The sequence below is a fragment of the Dromaius novaehollandiae genome, chromosome 1 (genome assembly GCF_036370855.1).
Source record: "Dromaius novaehollandiae isolate bDroNov1 chromosome 1, bDroNov1.hap1, whole genome shotgun sequence".
NCBI classification, from domain to species: domain Eukaryota; kingdom Metazoa; phylum Chordata; class Aves; order Casuariiformes; family Dromaiidae; genus Dromaius; species Dromaius novaehollandiae.
In genome coordinates this window covers 60,980,237-61,000,125 of record NC_088098.1, presented here as the reverse complement: position 1 = coordinate 61,000,125, position 19,889 = coordinate 60,980,237, and the positions used below count along the sequence as shown (strand labels likewise).

The 19,889-nt window shown below is 44.5% G+C and overlaps 1 protein-coding gene across 2 annotated transcripts in view; it reads right to left on the bottom strand.

Annotated features, from left to right (window-relative positions):
• CREB3L2 (cAMP responsive element binding protein 3 like 2) overlaps positions 1 to 19,889 on the bottom strand; it is an 84,354-nt gene that overhangs the window by 49,948 nt on the left and 14,517 nt on the right. The window contains exon 1 of one of the 2 annotated variants that reach the window (XM_064514306.1): positions 7,931 to 8,017. The exons of the other annotated variant lie outside the window; for it this stretch is intronic. Coding sequence (XP_064370376.1) covers positions 7,931 to 8,002 — 72 coding nt within the window. The 5' untranslated portion in view covers positions 8,003 to 8,017. Of the gene's footprint in view, positions 1 to 7,930; positions 8,018 to 19,889 lie in introns of those variants that run through there. 2 annotated transcript variants of the gene reach the window in all.

Here is a 19,889-nt window from a genome sequence, read left to right as displayed (position 1 = left end):
ACACAAAACAACAAAACTTATCTCAGTGCTTGAATAACAGCATCACTTAGTGAAAGGCACAGATAAGCACAATCAGTGTAACCCCTGCGTTTTAAACGGCATCACTAGTCTTGCGGGTTATCATAGGAAGGAGAAGATGGTAACCAGGGATACAATTCAGAAGCTCAGATGGCTACCCATCTGGTCTACATGGGGATGAAATCCTGTCCCCAACAATGTAATTCAAAGTAATTGTTATTTTTAAAAAAAATAAAGCTGCTGTAACCTGACACACAGGCCACCAGCAGTTCGTTCATCTGCTCACCCGCACGGTCTCATCACCATCTCTACACATTAGACAACACTCAAAGTTGCCAGCCTCGGGCCAACAGGCACATCTTGCCAGAAGCGTGACCATACAAGTGGGCATACCGTACCAGGGCTCTGTTAGGAGAGCACAGCAACACCGTTAGTCCTTATCTAGAACTCCTGCTAGAGCAGGGGCCCTCCTGCAGGACACAGATGCTTTCCAGCTCAGTCTTCTCACATTTAAAATGTTCAGAACAGCGTCCTCCCTAAGGACCAAGACAGTATCTTTCAAAGGAGGATCTTAAATTAGCCTGAGTAGTGTAGGTAGGAAACAACTTCTCCATCAGTAGAGCTTGCTGCATGCTCTTGCTTGCCACTGATGACTGACACAACATTTAACACTACAAAAGAAAAAAAAAAACCCACCCAACTCTTAGCTTCTCCTTTAAGGACTTTACTTCTTCAACTATTGCAAAGTTTAAATGCAGAGTTCCAGTCTATAGGGGCTATCATTCCTTCTTTTTCCTAACATTGGCAGCAAAGCTACATGTCACCTGTCAAAATTCAGTTCTTTAATTATACAGTTGTCTGGTTACGATAAAATAAGTAAGGCTTTACTATTGGTATTGGACAGCTTAAGGAGAGATTGGGCAACTTATTTCACTGAAGAGCTGCTAGGTTTTGCTTTACAGATATATTTTTAGTACTGCGTTTTTTTCTGTTGGTGTTGCATAAAAGCTGAGGCTTTAAGAGAAAGGCCACAAACTGCCTAAATGTTCATTTAGGTGCTCTTAACTTTTCAAGAGCCAGACTATCTCTTTGAGCACCCAGATACAGACTCCCCAGTATGATTATGGAAAATATGAACTAACTTTCGTAACACACTGCCTAATATTCATAGACATAATGTTTAAAAATCACAGGTGTGTGTAAAATTAGGGGAGAAAAAAAAAAAAAAAGAAAATCACCACATGTATAAACCCTTCCTTGAACTCAAAACACAGATGCTTGATTGCAGGGGAAGGTGAACAACATAGAGAGGAGTGGCCTTGCAGAACAAATGTGAAGAAATCCATAGGTCACATCACCTTACACAGGAGATCGACTCTCCTGCCTGATTCAGAGCTCAAGGATCATCAGTCTTTGGCTAATAAGGACTTTAGCTGCCATGCGTTTTAGACCCTGCCCAGCAGAAACTGCTGCCCCCTCCATCAGATAGTTACCTACTATCGAGGTAAAAAAAGAAACAACACTGACAGGACTTTGTGTTCAACGCTTCTGTTGCTGAGCATTACACATTAGGTACCAGGCACTAAAAAGTCAGTTTGATGTCAAATCACTCCTCGCATGTGATCTAACTAGATAGCAGGACAAACAACTACATTAGAGAATCCCTTACAGTAAATAAGGCAGGTACCCAGCCAGGCTCCTTGCTTTCAATGGAAATGTTCTGACGGTTTTGATCCAACACATCTCTTGTCCTTCCCATCAACTTTCACTGAGCCCAAACATTTTGGCAAGGTATCAGCTCTGTACACGTCCAGCAACAGGTATAATCAAAGCCTCCCCTCTCAAAACTGTCAAAACTTCTTCAGCTTGCAACTTTGCAGTATGCTTCACATCGAAGTGCCCTGCGTTTGAAGATTGCCTCCAGCGCTCCTCCACATTACGAGACATATACTTCAAGACCATCAGCTTGCACTGGTAGAGCCATAATTCTGCAGGAGTCCACAAAAGGAGCTTGCAGAAGTAGTTCTGGCATCTCATTTTGTATGGACCAGCACCTCATCCAAACTGGTACTTTGACACTCACTCTCTCTGAGAAAAGATGTCTTTCCTCTTCAGTCACCATGGGAGCGGTGGGGGTCACCAATGAAAAAGCAGTACTTGTGTCAAAAGCAGAGTAATTTGTTTTGAAACTCTGCTGAAAGCTGAAGAGAGACAGGAAACCAGGAGACAGGATGTGAACAAGCTCAAGTAAATACATACTGAAAAGCATGCCCAGCATTTGTCTAGATAATTTAAGGCACCCCATACTTTACAGTATGTATTCTAATTTCCTAAGACAACTCCTTTGCCACAATGACAGAAAACATTTCTTCAGTCAACATTATTAAAACAATAAACAACAAAAAAAGTACTGAATCAAGGTTCAGGCCCCAAAATAGCAGTAGATGGAAACATTTGTATCCTAAGACAAGGTCTTAAACACAAAGCTGTGGGTTTAGCTCTCCTCTACGCATCCTTCCAGAGAGACAGGGACTAGTGAAACAGTTTATTTAGTAATACGTGCGCTGGCTCTTCTCCTGAGTCCTTGTAATAAAAGGGAGAGTTTCAGATCTGTGCTACCTTCACTGTGCTGCGAACAGGCATTTCAGCTTTGTTGGGAGAGCTCTCCCCCCACTGAAAACATCCCCTTTCTTCACCTGCATCTCCCTTCACAGAAATGCCAGGGTAGAGGCCATAAGACAGCAGATCCACGTCTCCACTCTCGTGGGCATCGCAATTGCTGGGGGACGGCAATGGCAACAGGAGCCGTAAGCAGAGGTGAGCTCACGACCACGGCAGGCCATGTCACGGCATCCAGACGTCTCCCTGCCCGCCTTGCGGAGACCCTGCTCCACACGGATCCCTGTAGCTCTTGGAGTGCAGCAGTCTGTCTAGGGAGCTCAGTTTCTTCCATCCCCACACCTGGTCCTTTGCTCCCAAGCCAGTGAAAAAGAGGCCTAATCTACTCTCATCTTGCAAGACTTGCAGAAGATTATGGGAATGAGAAACGAAGCTCCAAGCTGCAGGTGAAGACCAGGCGAGCAGAGGCACTGGGGGAGCAGACCCAGAAGAGCAAGGGTGCACAGGGAAAGCAATGGGAGGAGAAGTGGGAAGTCACCGTACATGGAAAAGGGTAAAATAAACACCCAAAAGACATGCAGCAGCTAAGGTTATGCAAGAACTTCATCCTCAGTCACGTATTTTTGCCAAGTGCCACTGACTTGTGCCTTGCCATTTAAAACGGCCAGCCATAACCTGGTCATTCTTGCAACTGCTGCAGACTTTCCCTAACTAATTCCTCCCCATCCGAAATGTGGGTTTGGGAAGGCGACAAGACATGTTAGAGGCTGGCACCGTAGGTCCCTGTTTGTCCAAGCTGGCAAGGAGGCAGCAGGTTGCTGGAGGGGCCACGCTAACACACTGCCATGCGGCCCAGCTCCCGCTTACTGTCCGCCAGACGAGCCCAGCACGCACCCGCGGCCGCCAGCCTTCCCACGCGGGACAGCGAGGGCCTAGCTCCGTGGACAAGGAGCAGGAAGGAAAGAAAAAAAAATAGGGGGAGTTTTATTTGGAAGCTGCAACTTCCCTTCCGCTTCCTCCGTAACAACTCACAACTAAAAAAAAAAGCCAACCGAACAAACAAAAAACAAAACAAAAAAAATTCACAGGACAGAGCGAAGGTTATGTATCCGAAAGCTAAATTTAGAGCCCTCAGCTACACTTAGGCTAACGAAGGACTTTTGCAAGGCAGATACTGAGACTGCCTCCCTCTACACAGGCACGTACTGGGAGTCCCCGAAAGTCACACAGTCACCACAGCAGCCACTTCTGGAATTGGGTAAGAGGAATAAGGGCAGGAAAAAGGCAGGCAATGAGACCAAAAAGAATGATCCCCCTAACCTCCTTCTGCAATAAACCACATGAAATCTATTCATTTGCTCTGGCTTATGCTCTGAAGTCCTGAAGAGATGCTCAAGCTCTTCAAGTCCTCCCCATAAAGCAGAAGATCAGGAGAATCTGAAAATCTTTAAATAAGAAAGCATGACTGCTGATTGCAAGCCATTTATGAATGTTTCAGCAGATGTCTTAAAAAACAAAAACAAAACAACTCTGCCATCTCATCATCAGAAAAAGAGATAGCCATATCAGGTGAATAACCCTCCTTTCTATAATAATTACAGCATCTATACAATTATTACATATATAGGCTAGTGGAAGAAAGGAAAAATTAAGGAGAATTAACATAAATCAGAACCCAGAAAATCTGGAAAACATTAAAGGCAACAAAAGCAAGAAATAAAGAGTTCACAGAGAACAGTTCAGGGTGAAACAAAAGATTGCTTCTGAGCTCATTAGGAATTAACGTTCATTCAGTAATTATGATATCAGGCCACTACTTGGCTGAAGTTATTTAAAAAAAAAGGATCAAAATGTTTAACTGAATATCCCTGGGAGGGGGCGGTTCTGAATTTTTATATGAGAAATAACAGATGACACAGCCATCCCACAAGACGGTAATGAAACGATTTTCACCCCAACAATAATGAAAGAGAATACAAAAAACAGCAGCTACTCAAAGCTGGCCATTTTAATTATCAGACCTTGAAAACCTACATCTATAAGGTCTAAACAGAGCTTCTAAAGAGCTCTTCAAACTGTATTCATTTTCAGTAAGAGACAATACTGGTGGACTAGAAAAAGGAAAATATGGAAATTCTTAAGCGTAAACAAGACAACCTAAGTAGCAGTGAGTTAACTTATGTATGGTAGGTTATGCTTATAATTCCACTACAATTGATAATCTAGCTTCTCAAATTTTGAAATAATATTATAATCTTAACAGATGTTGTCTCTTGTAAGACAGACTTGATACTATACAAAAACAAGCCAGAATAATATGAAGTTAACATGACAAATTCAATGGGTTGAAGAAATAAGACATCTCCAAATGTAAAATATAAACCAGCAGATTGAACCATATCATTTCAGTGGGTTCCCACAGGGATCAGTTCTTGGCCCCAGGCTCAGATATTTTATCAATGACCTGAGAGAAAAGGTCACCACTGAAGCTTAAAGATAACACAGCATCAGCAGGAGCAGCAAGTAATAAAATGGTCAGGTCACTGATTAAAAAAGTCAGATTGCTTGGCTAGTGGCCATAAAAAAAGACATGTTTTTAAATACAGATGAAGATGAAATCTGATTGTTAAAAAATAACTAAATAAATAAAAGGGGGGGGGCACAAGTCACGCTCACATGACAGATGGTATGAAAATCACAAGTGGAGATCTCAGAAGGACTTGGGACCATGGGAGGAATGCAGCCAAGCGATCTCCTGCAAGACCAAGGTATCTGCAAGGTTTGGGAGCATGACGAAGGGGCCAAGCAGGAATTACCGCAGGCGCTCGCTCATAACAAGGGACCCTGAACTCACCCCAGCCCAAGCGGCTTTGCCAGAGCTTTGGCAGCTCACGCAGCCTCAGGAGCAGCCCAAGGCCAGAGACCCTCTCTCAGCCCTACGGCGCTGCAGGGGCAGGCCCAAGCTCACACGGTCTCAGAGCAGGAGAGAGGTAATGGCACTGCAGGGCCTGCAGAAATCTTGTCTTTCATCAAGGCTTCATACTTAAAAGAAGCCCCCCTGTACAACTCGGTCCCCAGCTACAGTTTTGCACTACAGTCCCACACCAAGCGCACAACACACCACACAAGAGCGTGTCCAGCACAGCCCAGAGTACATATTTCTCCCACAGTCACGGGGTCTCTCATTTAAAGACTTCAGAAAATTGAGGGATTTGAAGTATGAACTTATTTTCTCCGTGTTCACCATGGAGGCAGCTACTACTGGCCATACCCAGGCTCAAATCCTGCATTGCCAAATTCCAAGAAAGATATCCTGGAGAAAGTTCAGAGAATCACAAGAATCATTGTAGCGCTGGAAAACCAGCCTCATAATTAAAAATAAATAAAAAAAAAAGAGGAAACCAATATATCCAGCTTGTTAAAGAGGAAATGAAGACAGAACGTAAACTTTGTTTACGAACTGAAACAGGGAATAAGACTTAGGAAATGGCTCTACAAGCTCGCAGCTAAGCTTACACCCGAAGCCAGATCCATTTATAATGGCTATAAAGGGCCACGTTATTAAAAAGGGGAATACAATCAATCATCATACAGGAACAGGGCAAATTCTTTGACCCAAGCCATTCTTAAAGTAAGTCTCAAGTTTCCCTAGAAAGATATGCAGGAATTCAAACAGGAAATAATCTGAGCAAGTTTTACAGTCCATGATTTACACATGGCTAAACTAACTAATCAAAATCCTTTAATTTGGCTTTCTTGTGGCAAAATAAGGCTGTTTACTAGAGCAGCAGCCCATTCCAGAGAAACCTACACAAACCCAGAGCTGGGAAACCTGCTGATGTGGCTCTGCATTCCTGTATTGCAGATAACTCGATATCCTTATCGGAAAGGCGGGCAGTGAGCACAGTTCAAGAACTGAGGCTCGAGAGCAAAGGTTGTTGGTGTTGCACACAACCCACCCGCTCACGAGCAAGCTCCAAACACGACACTCAACAAACTCGGCCCCAGAATCCACAAAGACAAGCGGGCGACATGCCCCGCGGCGCTGACCTATTCAAAAGCCTTTTCCACGTGTTTATTTTTAAGGCTGGGTTTTCGAGCCCTGCTGCACAGGTGACTCAGCTTCCATCCCTGCTCCCGACTGGGGACCGCGAGCGCCGCAGGCAAGGAGGCCTGCGCGGCCAGGGGGACGGCTCGCCATCACCCCGCCAGCCGCAACACGGCGAAGAGCTGGGAAAGTGCCACCGGGGAGAAATTCTGGAGGCTGGGATCTGGACTTGGGGGTTTCTTGACTGAAGGGACATAAAACAAAAATGCACAACGCCACCCACATATACAAACTATTTGCCATCTTTTTGTTACTGATTTTTTTTCTTAGGAACGGAGAAGCAACTGCAGTTACTATATATATATATAAAATATACACATGCATATACATAACTGCAGGCACAAATACACTGTAAGGACACACAAGCAAAGAGCTTTGTGATTGTCTTCAGATTCCACATTTAGCTTCTAAATAAACCACATACAACAGCGCACTGATTTTAGTGGTGATGGGAGATTCCCTATGGGCCCAGGGGAGGGGGTTGATGGGGGTAGGGGAGGAGGATTTAAAAAGAAAAAACTTTTCCATATGGAGAGGATAATTCCAAAAGCAGTCATTAATAGCTGTTCATTCCCAAGTCTCTCTTACGAAGTCTCCTGGTTAGCAAGGCTGCACATGTCTGGGCATCTCCTTCACTGGGCATCTCCTGGCCTACCTTACTTCCAAATGCTGAACTTGCAGCACCAGAAGGCTGCCCATAGCAGAGATTGTAAGCTACCTTATTCTCGCTTTAAACTGTGTAAGAGCACAGACTCAAGCATGTTATTTGCATCCCCATTCAAACACACAGAGAACAAGATAGCTTGGGTTCTCATTCTACTTCAGAACAAAGCTTCCTTAATATTTTTATCAAAACGAAACATAAAAAATAAAAGCAAGCTTATCTGACAGAAAGGAAGGAGAGGGATCGGGTAAAGGAAAGAATAAGTTTTATCCTGTTCTAAAGATTAATTGCAAGATTAATTCCACAAGGCAGTGCAAGTTTCTGGCACTAAGACCAGAACTGCATTTGAGCCAATACCTCCCTCCAGCCAACACACACACACGAACCTCCTCGCAGCATCTTTCCTTTCTACATCCCTCAAACACTAATGCACAAACAAAGCCACTTTCACTTGCAGCACTGTGATTTAGCTAATTGGATATATGGAGCGCGTGCACTACATTGTGCAGAGGTCTACTCACTTGAGACTGCCAGAAAAGTTTGCCAGAGTCCTGGGGACCGAGATGGGTGGAGGGAAGTTTCAGACATTGCATAAGCACAGGCACATGCAATCACTCATTCGCATTATCCTGGCCAATGCAAACTCAGACTCCTGAGAGTCGCAGCCAAAATCTACTCAAGCTATTCAGAGGCAACCCAGTGCCTGACACATGGGTGTGAAAGGGACAGAAAGGAAAAGCGTGTGTGGAAAGGGGGAGAAAAAGGGACAGAGCCTTCTCACAGATGCCCCGTCACAGCATCTAGCAAGTGCTAGCCCCAAGTCTTCATCAGAGGCTGGCCCTCAGCCTGTGTAATCATTATCCTAGATTTTAAAAGAAGAAAAAAGCGGGGGGGGGGGGGGGGGGAAGCTCAATCTTTTTTTTCCAAGCACCGTCAAAATTATTGTACGGAAAGAAGCACAGCCCTGTGGTTATGGAGGCAGTCAGAAACTGCAGGCACCAGCAATCAACTCTGTGTGCTGCCACCAACTGCCTAAACAAACCTGGGCCTCTCTGTGCCATGTGAGTGCGATATTGAGATTTCCAGGCTTAGCAACAGCACGCTGGCATAGCGATGCTGACACTTGGCCCTGACACGCCGGTGTGGGTCGAGAAGCATAGCGCTACATACAGGCTTGTGAGCCCCATCCCTTGGCAGGGCTCCTCAGACGGGGCGCCACCTCACACAGGCAGAGCCAGCCTTGGCACTGGCGCAGTACAGTTCATTCGGTGCTGGCTGGCAGGGGCGCCGCATTGTTCCTTGTCGTCTGCTGTAAATATGCCCTTCACCTTTTGATTCCCCATTCCTAAGAACAATAACAAAGTGGTACTTTCCTGTCACAAGGGATTTCAAGGATAACTGCACGGAAGATTGCATCATATTCAACCCAGAGATAATAGGGATCGTAAAAACACTGAGGAGAGTCTGGAGTCGGAGGGAGCCTCCTGGTCCACAGCACAGCTCCTGAAAGCTGTGCGAAAGTAGAGATGTGGAGGAAGGTCTTGCACGGCCACTCCAGCTTTTGAGGGCTACCGCGAGCTGAAGAACCAGCTCAGGAGAACGGGCTCAAGTCCACTCACCCTCAAACATGCGCTCGATGTTTCCGGCTCTAGTCTTCAATTACGTTCAAAGCACCCATGCGATGACAAAGTGAGGTTGCACGCCGGTGGGTGTGTAGGTTCCCCAAACGCCTAAAGGCTCCCCGAACGCCTACCCCCTGCCTGCCCGACCTGTCCAGGGCTTGGGGGGCAGTCACCAGGCCCAGACTCTCCCTTCCACGCTTCGCACCTTGCCAGAGGGGATGGCAGGTGAGCCAGGATGTGAGAAGGGGCAGGGACCCCTGCTTGCATCTCAACAGAGACATATGGTTGCCTACGAGGGGGTATGATGGTGTATCATGAAACAACAGTTTCCTCTCCACTCCCTTGACTGAAGCAGTAACAACCAAAACACAGTTGCATTCAAATTTAAGATGTCGCAATTTTTTCATCACTACTTTAATCCTTTCATACATTTTGTAAGCCAACTGCAATGCACAGCCATGTGAAACCCTGAGTGCTTATCACCAAGCCAGCACAGCCCCAGCATTATGCCTTCTGTTAGTTAAAGCAGACAGTACCTGACAGAGGGAAAATACACTCCTGGAACTGAGTGAGTGTGTTTGGCTCTGGGAAAAGAGAGGTATACAGTCAGAAAAATATTGGGGGAACCTTGCACAACTTATCTGCAATGCGTAACTCCACAGCCACGTAAGGCTATATATATATATATATATATGTATATGTACACACAGATACATATGCGTGCATATGTGTATGTATTAAATATAGTTTAGGGTTTTTTTAATATGGTGCCATTGGCTGCAGAACAATTCTAATGAGCATCTGCTACAGACCATCTGGACTGGAAGAGAGTGAGAGTGAAACATTCTAGGACTCTTGAGGAATTTGAAACTTGCAGTGGATTTTACGCAGAAAATTGTTGCATAAGGTACATAGACAAATGTGTAATATCAAGAAAGTTCCCTTAGTTAAACAGGGAAAAAAAAGAAAAAAAAAAAAAAAAAAGAGGAGAAGTGATCCTGAAACTGCTTCTTTCTACTGGGGTTGGAGTTGGCTGCAGACAGTGGTACTGCTCTCACACCACTGAAATTCACCACCATTAAAAGGAACAAAATAAACCAAGTTCTCAGGACATGCAAGAGTATGACAGAGTATGACAGAAGATCCAGCATTAAACTGGGACTGCCCCAATGATCTGAAAATGGTACCTGAAGTTCAATGAATTACAACGGAGCATCTTAGGTTTCCATTAAAAAAAGAAAAAAAAAATCAGAAAACCATGTGAGTTATTATTTATTAAATTCATTAACAAAGAAGAAATGGTTCACTTATAAAACATTCTGACATCCTTTTGACTAAGAGGGTTTCATATTCATAATGTATATGCGCACACAGAGATATTACCATTATTCTTCTCCAAAGGCTACAGCTAAATTCAGCAAACTAGCAAGATTGTATAAATCAGGACTCAGTGACCATGTCTTATCTACGCATAACTGACACAAAGGCTCTTAGACATGCTAAAAATAAAATCCTCAGATCTTCAGGACTGCCAAGCACCCTCTCTCCTCCAACTTTTTGGCTCCGAGATCTACAAGGGACAACAAAGGAAACGAGACCACTTCAAGTAAGGTCATGTTTGCAGAGTCCACAAATTTCCCCAGACAATTATTAGGCATGCAAAAATCGGAGAGGATTGAAAGTCACTGCTCTGATCCTACTGACGAACTGCAGTTCCAGACAGCTTGGAAAGATCTGGTCCTTAGCAAGAGTCAAGAATGAGTACAGTTGGGAGTAACGCCAAACAAGAACTCAGTATTTCTGGGATTTCCATAACTTGAATTGTGACTGTCCTGTGATGCTAGCAGCTTGCTAGCGTACAGAGGTTGGGAACTCAACGAGTGGAAAATAAGGAGGAACGTCGACTCCTCTTTTGGAAAGAAAAGCTGCCCATTTTTCCCTGCCACAAGTCACTTTTTATTTTTCCAATACTGCAAAAAACCGACATCTAGTAACACTCCAAAAGGTCTAGTAGAGTAGCATTTCATAAACAAAGCCCACAAGGCTATTTTACAGAAGGATCTAATAGCTCTACTCCACAAAAGAATCCAGTTACACAAGCTATAAGTTACAGCCTTATGGGGAATGCCAGTCAGGCTTAGAAAAGCTTGCAGCAGATGGAGATAATAGAAATTTAAATGGACCATCCAACTTTCCAACATAACCACCTTATACAGTATTTTAAAGTTGTCAGGCTAGCGGGAAGGAGGGAGTGGAAGAGATCATTGGTGCCCCTTCAATCCTCCCCCCTTTCTGCATCACGCCAATCTCTGGCTCACACAGTGGCAGTTAAAACCATACTCCCTTTTGAAAGGTTTGTTAAGCCAGTCACAAAAAGTCAGGCTAGAACGTGAAAACAGATTTAAACCAGATGTCCACAGTAACAGTAATTCAAATTGCATATTCCCTAGCTAAAATGCAAATATTAAATGAAAACACGGACAACCTGCTATGTTTTTAAAGGTTTAGGACTCTAGCCATTTTTATTTTAAGCAGACTATTTGTCTGATCTTGATGTAACCCATTAAAAAAAAATATCAAGAAATGAACAGAGAGATACATTGAGAAGTAGCCTTTTTTCATGTGCAGAAATGTGTATTAATGGCTTTTTTTGTTGGTAAGATAGAGGCCATACACATACAGCTGTAACTGCAGGAATGAAAGCCTGATAGAACTTTTCATGTTGCATCATCCACTGTAAATAAAGCTTCGTATTATTAGGCAGTACTGCTACCATACACTTCCAAGAGGAACAACCAAAGGAATAATAAGCAAATTGGCTATAGACTCAGACAAACCATGTGAAATCTCCAATCACCAAGGAACGTCCCATCGAACAAATACTGTGCATACTCAGACGCTATCCTGACACACACTGAAGCTGGTGTTCTGTTTTGGGAAGAATTAAGCAGTTTAGAGGATTAGAGAAAGGCTCCCCATCAGCACTTCTGAGGACCATGGCATCAACCTGCTGGCACCTTCAGTAATGAGACAGGCAGAAGAGAAGAGCAAAGGAAAGACTGGGGGAGCAGGAGAAGAACACACACAGCTCCTCATCCTGCTTTTCAACATCTAAAATTCCCATGACAATGACTGTTTTCTTATCCCAAGCATGAGACAACACTTGTCTAACCAGAGCAGGAACAGCCACAAGAAAGCCTCCTTTGCTGATACACCCAAACTTTGTACTTGGCAAGATAACCTGTAGCAGCCAAGAGGTCATTCGGTATTCACCTCATTCAGCCTTTGCTGATAATGCCAGAAGAGTTCTCTGCTTGCAATGGGAAAAGCCCTGGGGATATGGACAACAGTTCACTAAAAGACACCCAGAGGCCAGCTGCCTTTTGCACAAGTTACCCACCTGGCCATGAGATACTTGCACCCTCCAATCACTCCCTGCGAACTCTAATAAAAAAAGTTATAGAAAACACCTAGAAAAACAGCCCTGGTGTAAGATGACATTGCCCTCCAGCTCCCTGTCCCATCCATTTCCTGCAGGACTATCATCCTCTCAAGTCAGGAGGCAGAAGGAGCACATCTTCACCCCAGTCAGTTTGGTTCACAGGCTGAGACAAGATGCCAAACTCACCTTCTCCAGCAGCTGAAGCTAAAAACACTGAGTGTAAAGCTTGGGCATCTCTTCCCAGCGGAAGAGCAGAGGGTCTCCAGCAGAGGTGCAAGACAGACAGCTGGAGAAGGCGGCATGGTAAGTCATACTGTGGAGCTCACCTGTCAGAGCTATCAGCTGACACACTTTAACATGCATATTTTAAATTCAAAATTCTCAATGCTCAAATGATACAGCTGTTCACCTATCCTCAGCCATTACAGCTATATGAAGAGCTGTGCTGTTAAGCAGTTTATTTTAATAAATTAAGCAAATACAGCTTCTCTCATACCCAACAATACCCTCAGAAGGAGCTGCATTTTGGAAATCAGCAAAGAGAGACCAGGCAAACATACACCCGTACTGGCTTTAGAGCTACTACAGTCCAAAGCATGGATATGAGAAGAGCTATTGCCCTCAGAAAAAGTCAACACATCCCCAGTATTCACTGCACTAAATCCCCATTCCCTCCTCAGTAGTGCCCCTGCCCCACTTGCATTGCTGTCACGTTTTACACTCAACTGACAGTAACGGTTGTGTTGAAACCCTCTGGATTTACAGCCTCCCTTTGGCAGAATAAAACCATACGAATCTGATGGGTTTTGGTTCAACGACCCACACATGCGCTAGGTTTAAGGGTCCAAGGGTCTCAAAAGCCTGATTGTTGGCACTGACCTCTGCTCCTTTCCCACCAACCCCAAATGAAACACTGGATTTGTTGTAAAAATATTCCACCACAAACGCACGGAGAAGGGACTGTGTAAACACAGGATAAAGCAGAGGCAGGCGAAGTTGCAGTCCCAGCAACTGCCCATTTAAGGGGAGGTGTCGTTGATTTCCTTCTCATAAAGATTTCTGAAGCTTTTTCTTTCATTAATGCAGCCTGTCCTGGCTACATAAATTCCACACACAGAAAGTGAGAAACTTCTGTGCAGGGACAGAGAGAAGGAGAATGAGCCAGAAAATTTCCTGGTAACTCTTACGGGACAGGAGTTCATTGACACCAGGCTTGTACAGCGCAAAGGATTCAGCTCAGTCCCGAAAGTCAGGGAAGACCAGACGTAGGAACTGGGAAACTAAATTTCATTGCCTTACAGAGAAAGAGAAATCCTTGGAGCCAGGGCCCTGAAACGCCTGCCAGCCCCCCTTCCTGGCGCTCCCCAGCTGCGGCGAGGCGCAGACGGAGCGCATTCCCGGCCGGAGGGCTGGCCGGCCGCCAGCCTGCCGAATACCGCTCCTGCAGCCTGCAGCTACAGGAATGTCTGGGCCAGAGCACACACGGCTTTTTATAATTGCACACCACTGCTTCCACTGTCTCAGGCGGGTATTTTTATTTCCCTCTCCCCCCCTCTGCTTTATAAAGACAGGCTTGGGCGATGGCACCCGCCCTGGCAACTGAGACATGAGACTATCCTTAGGCCCCATCCTGCAGGCTTTGAAGTCTAGGCCATCCAGGCTAGATGACCACAGTCTTATCTAACCCTCATTTTTGTATCTTTTATTTATTCTGTAATCTTTTTTTAAAAATTCTGTGAGAAGGCAGTTTGCCCCGTTGAGAGCTGTGGAGAAAGCGGGGCTCTCGGACAACACAAACCAGCGTGAGAGAAACTGCAGAAGCACAATTCAGAAAGCCCCCCTGCGCTCGAAAATCCCATGTGTGGGGAGAAGTGTTTTAACAGTATCAAGCTATGAAACATACTTTGGCAACCTGTCTTCCACAACTCAAGAGGCCAAATACTGCCCATATGCAACGGATGAGAGCACATCTTGAAGACCAAGCAAGATCTGAGCAGTCACACGCAAGCTACTCGAAGTAGATAATCTAGCTCTATAATAAACCAAAATTCAGACTAAATACTACCAGGAAGAGACATATTCCAACTACAATAGTCAGTTTAAAGGCATCACACCACATTTCAAATGCAAAACTAGGTGATAAACACACAATCTCTTTGCTTCTGGCCCGTGTATCTGTTTCACCAACGGGTGCGTCTCAGCTGTGCCAAGCTCCTTCCAGCATCCCACAGCATTTGTGCTGCTCACTAGAGAGTGTCACCAAGAAATTCCCAGTGTTGCTGCATCTCTGGGAAATTTGAGATGAAATTATTTAACAGGCATTATTGGCATAGACATGTGCCATTCTGCCAGAAACCTGGGATTATTGCCCATGTTCAGTGGATGTCACCATACTTCCCAGGTTACTGTATCCTCAGATTGGACAGCTTAACTTGACACCTGCTGCTCTGACCCAGGTCTGCCAAAATCGGTATGAGGTCCACTACTGAAGTACTTGCGCTAACACAGACCACCTTGGTAGAGAAGTACGAGGGAGCAACTCTAGGTTCACTTATGCCAGCAAATCTAAAAGGGCAAACTAGAGGCCAAGCGTTCCCAGAAGAGCATATCTGATCAGAGTCAAAGTCACTTGTTCATGTTTTACTTTCTCTGCCAAGAACGATCCCTATCTTATCCCTGACCTGTGCGGCTGATCAGGGTAAATCTAATTTTAAAAGCCCACTAGGCAGCCCATATGGTTCCATGGCTTTCTCACAGCTGCTCATCTGCAGCCCAACTGTTGCACAACTCAAGCTCTGCCAGGAAAGATGGGATTTCTGCCCACTGCTTCTCAAATCTGCATTGCTTACAGCAGTACAGCCTGCCTCCCAGAGAACTCGTTCTCCAACCATGCTACACCCAGGGTTTGCCTTTTAACTATAGCTCTCTCCAAAACTTTGACCCCTCTAGCAAGAGGTTCATTACAAAGTCACCAGATCCTGAAGATGCCAAAGACATGGTGGTTCTGCTTCATGGAAGGTGGTGCAAACTTGCATACTGATCAGGTGGCAACAGTGCAAAAACCGGTCACATTGTGGATGGCATACTCTGTTCTCCTTGAAAGCAGATGGTCAACCACATCCGCTTACACAGTCACCAGCTGTGTGAGCACCAGTTCTCCACCAACGTTCCTGCCAGATGAGCAGGACTAGCATATTTTGGCCAAGGTCAGGTCCACAGAACTTAACAGAGCTGCATTTTCCACAGTCAAGAAAAACAAAATTAAGACCGATCTTCTTGCAGTATATCTTCTGCAACTATATTAGCAACTCCTCATTTTCAGTAATTATTCCACAAAACACATCCCTGAGGCATATAAGTATGTTCAGTTTTCCAGACAGGACAACACAAGTAAGTGACTTCCTGAAACTACAGTAACATTTGTGTCATTGGACGTGAAATAAAAACTTGGGTATTCTTTTATTTGGATATGTAAATCCACACTTCAGTCCCCCCCTACACGCACACACGTGTCCCTTCTTCAGCCTTAGGAAGCACCAAAACTAGTACAGAGAGCACACATTTTAAAAGGTGCCCTACCTAGTAGGTAAATTCTTCTGACATTCATGGGATGAGTGGTTTGAACTCTGTCAAAGATGTCACAAAATTTCATTGTGCAAAAAAAGCACTTTACAGACTAATTTCGCGCAGCTGTCATCCCATGACAGGGAAATATTTCATCTCATGATATAGGAGTAAAAAAAAAAAAAAAAAAAATTAAAAGCAGATCTTAACCGAATCATGCAATCATAATGTATGCCTAGGATATAATGCTCTTTTTTATAGACAGCAGTGTTGTTCCCTAATCTTTTGAACTATCAGCCTGAAACTTCTCACACTATGGCGCATCCTAATCAGAATATGTTTTATAATGTTACAACAACTAAATGTAACTGCTCAGTGTGACTTCATAGGCTGCTTACCACAACCCTGAAATCCCTCATGGGCTAAACTGTAGGAATTACTATAAATCAGCAGAACCAATCCTGCAGTCTGTATTTACACAATCACCACAAGCCTTGGAAGACCACTAGCAATGCTGCTTCCTTCAAAAGGGGCAAGGGGGTTTTGAAGCTCTACCCAAGCCTTCCTGCTGAAGGGAACATCTACTTCTAGCCTATGATGTTCCCAAATGCCAGCAGAAAAGTAAGGCTGCACTATGTGGCAAAGTACGTTAAGATCACCACAGACAGCCTCAACCAGGTCTCCAGAAAATTTGCCATCTATCAGCCACAAAGCACCGACTCATTTTTCTTACTACAGAAACAATCCAGACATGCTGAAGCAACTGGAAAACAAAATTAAGCTGAGGTTCTTTTGGTAAGCAGTCTGACCATGGCAGTGTCTTTCCTTGTCTTCCATATATAGTTGTGACAACTGCAGTGAAATATTCTCTCGGCCGCCCTTCCGCAGCCAGCCCTGTCTGAAATCACCCACCCAACCCACAAATGTTCTCAGAAGCAACAAATCCCTCCCTCGCTCTTCACGCAGCATGGCAAGCTGGCATGGCACCGCTGCAGCAGCGTTACTACTCCAGCCCTCCCACCAGATACCGAACCTTTGTCTTCTGAGCAAGCAAATATCCATGCAATGCCTAAGAAATACAGATGAGCAACGCAGATTAGACCTTGCATTCAACAGCAGCATACTTCCCGTGTTGTTCAAGCTCATTGTAGGATCACAGCTGTAACCTCTGTGTTATTCCAGTAACCAAAAACTCAGAACAGGAATGATTTTATTTTATTAAAGTTAGTAGGTCACATTTTAAGCATTGCATATGCAGGGGTAGATTGCGAAACATTTCCTGCTTCCATGTTTTTTCTTTTTCAGGTCTGTTGGCATTTAGCAGAGCCCCACAATATTAATAAGCAATATCTCCACCATCACCTATTGCTATGCATAATCATACTATTGGCCTTCCACTTATGGCTTCCAAAATTTCTTAAAGCTATCTAAAATACCTTATTTAAATAGCTTTTTGCTGTCTAACATGCGAACATTACATTCTGACATATTCTGCTTTGGACTGTAGGCTTCCACCCCATTTCTACATTACAGAAGAGTTTTCAAAAATAACACACATGCACCTCTAACAAGAAAAAAAAAACAAAAAAAAACAAAAAAACCCACCAATGAACAGATCAAGATTTCTTGCCAAGACTGGGTACACTCCTTCCCTGAGCCCTCTGATGAAGAGGGAATCAAATAATTTGGCAAAAAGGGCACGATGTTCTCCCCCCCCCCCAATTCTTTCAATCCTCCTTACTCCTATACACCCAGACAAAATCTCAAGCAGAGTAAGTGACTGAGCCAGCTTACACTAAACATTATAAATCAGTCTTTGACCAAAGAAAGCAATGCAGACTCCACTGCCTAGAGAGGCCTCCCAGAGCTCCGGCTGGCAGGCCCAGCTTTCCAAACTGGCAACTACACATACGACTGCATGTTTGCAGAAGAAAGATAAAAGAAAACACAGTCTGTACATAAAGATTCTGCTACAGAGTCACAGATTCACGATGCCTGCACTAGAGCTATGAAATAGGAGGAATCCAGCCTCAGCTACTGGTAACTCCTGCCCTAAGGGAGATTCTAGTCAGTTCCTACTTTATTCCCCCTTCTGGTCAGTTCAGCTAGTCTTCCATTAAATTTTCATGCTATGAGTCCTCATGGCTATTTTTTTCCTCACCTTCAGCCAAACCAACTGCTGTCCTGTCCTTGCCCTTACCCTGTCCCTCAGCCTCAATCCTCTAAAGAACGCTCCAAACTTTTATTTGTACATGGAAGAAGTTTCCCTATTTAAACTCATCCAGCAGCAGCTGGTAAGCCTTGGTCCGACTGTACAGGAAATTTCACAATGTAAACTTCACAGGACAATCACGCTAGCAAGGCAGGGAGCAGAACTGGCACTCCCTTGCAGTACAATATTGAATATGCTCCTGCACTATGCTGTTTCCAGGGTAGGAGTTGGCTAGAACAGCACACATTTCTCAGTCTCTCTCCCACTTCCCTCTGCCCTTCCCTGGTCTCCCTCACTAGATCCTACAGCAAAATGCTCTTCCAGAAAAATACTGGAAGCCCTTTTTGCTCCCTGGAGTTGTTACACTGGCATCATTCTGTACAAGCCTGATCACAAGTTTTAGGAACGGTGCATTAGGCAACTGTGCAGAAAAGATCCAAAAGGGGCAGAGCTGCTCTCACCAGCAGGAGGAAAAAAAGGAAAAATTCTATCCTTCCTCTTTTTCTTTTTTAAGTGAACATCGTCAACAGAATAGAAAGATTATTTGCTAAAAAGGAAAACAGAAAGTTAGTACTGATCTTAAGCACTTAAAGGTGTCATCCGTCTGTGCAGTGCTCATATGGTCATGGCATAGAGGTCCCTTCATTCACTCCAGAGGTGGGAAACATCCCTGCTTGGCTTGGCTCGGCTTTCCAAAGTATTGCGCCACTAACGGGAAACGGGCAGCTTTGCATGGAGCTTCCAAGAATACGCTCAGAGGAGTGACGCAACGTGAGGCACTCTCCCCTCAAAATACACAGGGGAGAAACAGAGGATCCTAGAGGAACTGAGTCTTTACAGAGTCCTTGGCTGAACTGACTTGCAGCATGCTCTGGGAAAGGTGGTCAGGTTTCATCTGCATGTTTACTGAAGGCTGGGACTTAGGTGTTTCTTTGGATCACAAATGTTATTGCTTAGAGCCACGGCTGGGAGCCTGAAAGCACTGATTATGCTAATCATGCCCTTGTACTTTATAGAGATCCCTCACAATCTGTCTAGAAACAAAAAGAAAACCATGACAGCCACCTTCTTCCTGTTGCTACGAGACACTGCATCAAGCCGTATGTAACCTCAGGGCTATCTCTACAACCAAGCCTCCTCTTATGTCCCAGGAAAAAGAACAAGGGCTGTATGCGTACAATTTATCATGGGAAAACCTACTTTGAGATATGCTGCAAATAGCTCTGCTTAATACAAGAGTTCTGAAGCAAAGCAGGACATCACTACCTTAGAGCTCACAGCCAGTGCAGGCTCTGCTAGCGACAATTTAAAGAGCTGTTTCTCACACCTATTTCTCTTTGCATTTTGCAAATCAGAGAAGTTACAGCTTCATTTGTGCACAACTCACCACACTTACCTCATTTGCCTCTACAGGCTTCTTCGCACCCCTACTTGGTCCCACATTTTCTCTGACCTCTATTTCACTTACTTCTGATCATCCCTCTGGGCCTTTGACTCACATTCCTTCCCTGTGCTAGACTAAACTGTGTCAGCTTAGTCTGCCTGGCTCAAACACCAGACCTATTGTCAGAGATCTATGCAGAACAGACCGACAGGCTTAGGAATTACAAGAACGAATCATGATTTTTGGGACACCTGCT